Genomic DNA, 2,717 nt, shown 5'->3' on the forward strand with positions numbered 1-2,717 from the left:
CCCCCCTCTCTCTCTCTCTCGCTGCCTCTCTCTCTCTCTCTCTCTTTCTCTCTGTCTCTCTTTCTCTTTTCCCAGTTTCTCCGTGCGTTGCTTTTTGTCTGCTCTGGCCCGTCTGATTCCTTCCTCCTTTTCGATGGACTACTTACGACCGTAGACGTAGTCACAGCCTTTGTAAGACGCTGGCTGAGGCCGTCCGTCCTCTCGGCAATCCTGCTGTTCCCCTAGGGCTGTCCTGTATGCTACACTTGTCTAGTTAGAAGATTGCAAGGACGCCAAAGAACATGAACCACTGGGCCCATGGTTGAAAGGCCATTACCACGAGAGTTTAAGACGAAGAATAAAAAATTCATCCCCACTTGAGTGGTATAGTAGTCAGGAAGCAAATTACAATATGTGGTCCACTGTAACACATGCAGTCAACATTTAGAACTGTGCCATTCCAATTGAAGCTCCTAGCTAGCGTTTCAAAAGCACTTTCAAAGGACACATCAATATTAGACGATTAGGCTGGATGTTTTGGTGTAGCTCGTTCTTACCTGTCACGGACCCAAAAGGGTTCATCATCTTTAGCATCATCATCTTGAGGGCTTAGAATGGGGACACTGGTTTAGGGGGACAAACACTGAAAGAGCCAAAGGAATGGAGTGGGTTAAGTTTTTGAACCCCGTTCATCAAGGCTCTCGGAACGACAACTGGCCCCTCAGTTGAAACAACAACAACAACCCAGATATGATTATTTGAAAGCAGATCATGCGGTGCGACCGTCAATTAGTAAACTTACCAGATTTTATGGCCAAGGACCAATGAACTGAGGAGCGAAGGAACACAACTTAGTCTTGAACTTGTTCTTCGTCAGACGCTTGTGGTACTCTGACTTTGGTCAATAGACGAAGGAAGAGTGAAGGGTCCTTTTCTATTCGTCCTTCGTCCTTGTAGAAGAACGTTCTGAAGAGTCTGCTGGGTTCTTCCCCAACGCCACCACGGCCCAAAGGAGGGCCAAATGGCCGTCTTTCTTTCTTTTTCCCCCTCCAAAGCAACCAAGTCATATGAAGACCGCACTCGCCATGCCAAGCAAGGCCTTCGAAATCCCCCTCCTGTTGGTTGCCTCCGCTCCCACCACTCCGCTCCCTCCCTCCCTCGCGTCACTCCCTTTCCCGTTTCCCGTTGTGTCCCTTACGAAAAGAAGGAAGGAAAGACGGCGAAAATTCTGTAGTAATGGGACCGCACTTGTTCAAAGGCCCAGAGGCCAAGAGGCTCGGTCGGCACAGAGAAGACCAAGGAAGGGAAAGAAAGAAAGGACGGGTGAGCGTTTTGCTTATTGTTCCACTTGCTCCCTCGCTCGGTCGATTAGCGAGCCGACTAGCGTAGTGTACGTTGAAGGATGTCGATGGTCTCTTGGTGGCAAGCCAACTGTGGGCCTTCTTTTGGTCCTAGTTTCCCTCTGTTTCTTCCGTGGCCAGAGAGAAAGGGGAAACGTCTGTATTGATCTGCTTTCTCACTGAAGCCCTAACAAGGACTGTGGGTTCTCATTCCCATCATCTTTTGCGCCTTAAATTTCATCCTAATACCAGAAGTGGACAGCAACCAACCACTGTAGATACAGAAGTAAAGGACGGCAGCCTTTTCGGCAGCTAATGTGCACGTCTCAAACCGACAGCCATATCAGTTTTGGGAGTCGCTGTTTCACTCGTCGAGTGTCTTCTCGCCGCTCTCATTTACGCTTGTAACTAGCAGCTCGGGGAACAATTCGATTTGTTTCAGAGTGCAAAGTCTGGGTTGGTTGACCGCAAAATTCGTGGGAAGTTTTCTTGAGTATAACAAAACCTTTTCAACATTAAGGGCAACCAGAAATTGAGCAATCAAATGAAATTGGCCTATGAAAGAAATAAATTTACTCAAATTAAGTCGGTATTTCTAAATTGAGCGTAAAGACCAATCGGCAAAAGAAAAACTCAAATAGTGGTTTGTATCAAACTTATTCACTATCCAAGCGGGTCATCTCTTCTACGATTTTCCATTGCTTCATTTTCCCCTCGCTCGCTTGAGTGGGGGATTTCCAAGACTTGATCCCAGTAGTAAATTTTACTGATTGGCCTTAACATCGTCTCCCTGTCTATCTGTTTTTTTATAGGAACAGCCGTAACCAATCCATCATAGGGCTACCGCAACCCACCCAATATTCCATTCGGATGTCGGAAGCTGATTTCCTATCAATAGAACCGCATCTCCAATCTTCAATCTTCTTTTGTATGTCCAAGTTCTTCCTAGTGAGAACATCTGAAAAGTAGAGGATGGGCCATATTTCCATATCTTGTCGACCACTCCCTGGATATAATGGTAGTAGTACCCTGTTACTAGACTCGCATAATTTCCAGGTAGCTCGGCAGCATTACATTACATGAGGAGAAAATGGTTGTATTTCAGGGTTCCTCAGTCTCCTGGATCATCGCTCTCATTCGGTACATGAGAGAGCTGGAATGACGGAACCCTGCCACCTCGTATTACAAAGCCCTAAGGTTCGAGCCCCTCTAGGTCGCCTGACGAAATACCCCTCCTCCAGTATACTTCTTATGGTTGTCTTGGCAGACTTGACCTGAGACGTTGAAACTTCTACATTATCATCCTTGACTCTTGGAATGTAGGCATAGGTTCTCCTTTTTAAGACAATTCTTTCAGAACATTTGTTGCCTTGATGAAGTTGTCCCCTTTGTCGTTAT

General features: G+C 46.5%; 1 protein-coding gene across 1 annotated transcript in view; it reads right to left on the reverse strand.

Moving 5' to 3' along the window:
• LOC131892928 (complexin-like) overlaps positions 1–942 on the reverse strand; it is a 4,323-nt gene extending 3,381 nt beyond the window's left edge. The window contains exons 1-2 of the mRNA XM_059242797.1: positions 782–942; positions 537–622 (exon numbers count right to left, since the gene is read on the reverse strand). Of these exons, the coding sequence (XP_059098780.1) occupies positions 537–579 (43 nt within the window). The 5' untranslated portion in view covers positions 580–622; positions 782–942. The remainder of the gene's footprint in view (positions 1–536; positions 623–781) is intronic.
• Between the last annotated feature and the right edge of the window lie 1,775 nt (positions 943–2,717).

The sequence above is a fragment of the Tigriopus californicus genome, chromosome 2 (genome assembly GCF_007210705.1).
Source record: "Tigriopus californicus strain San Diego chromosome 2, Tcal_SD_v2.1, whole genome shotgun sequence".
Taxonomy (NCBI): domain Eukaryota; kingdom Metazoa; phylum Arthropoda; class Copepoda; order Harpacticoida; family Harpacticidae; genus Tigriopus; species Tigriopus californicus.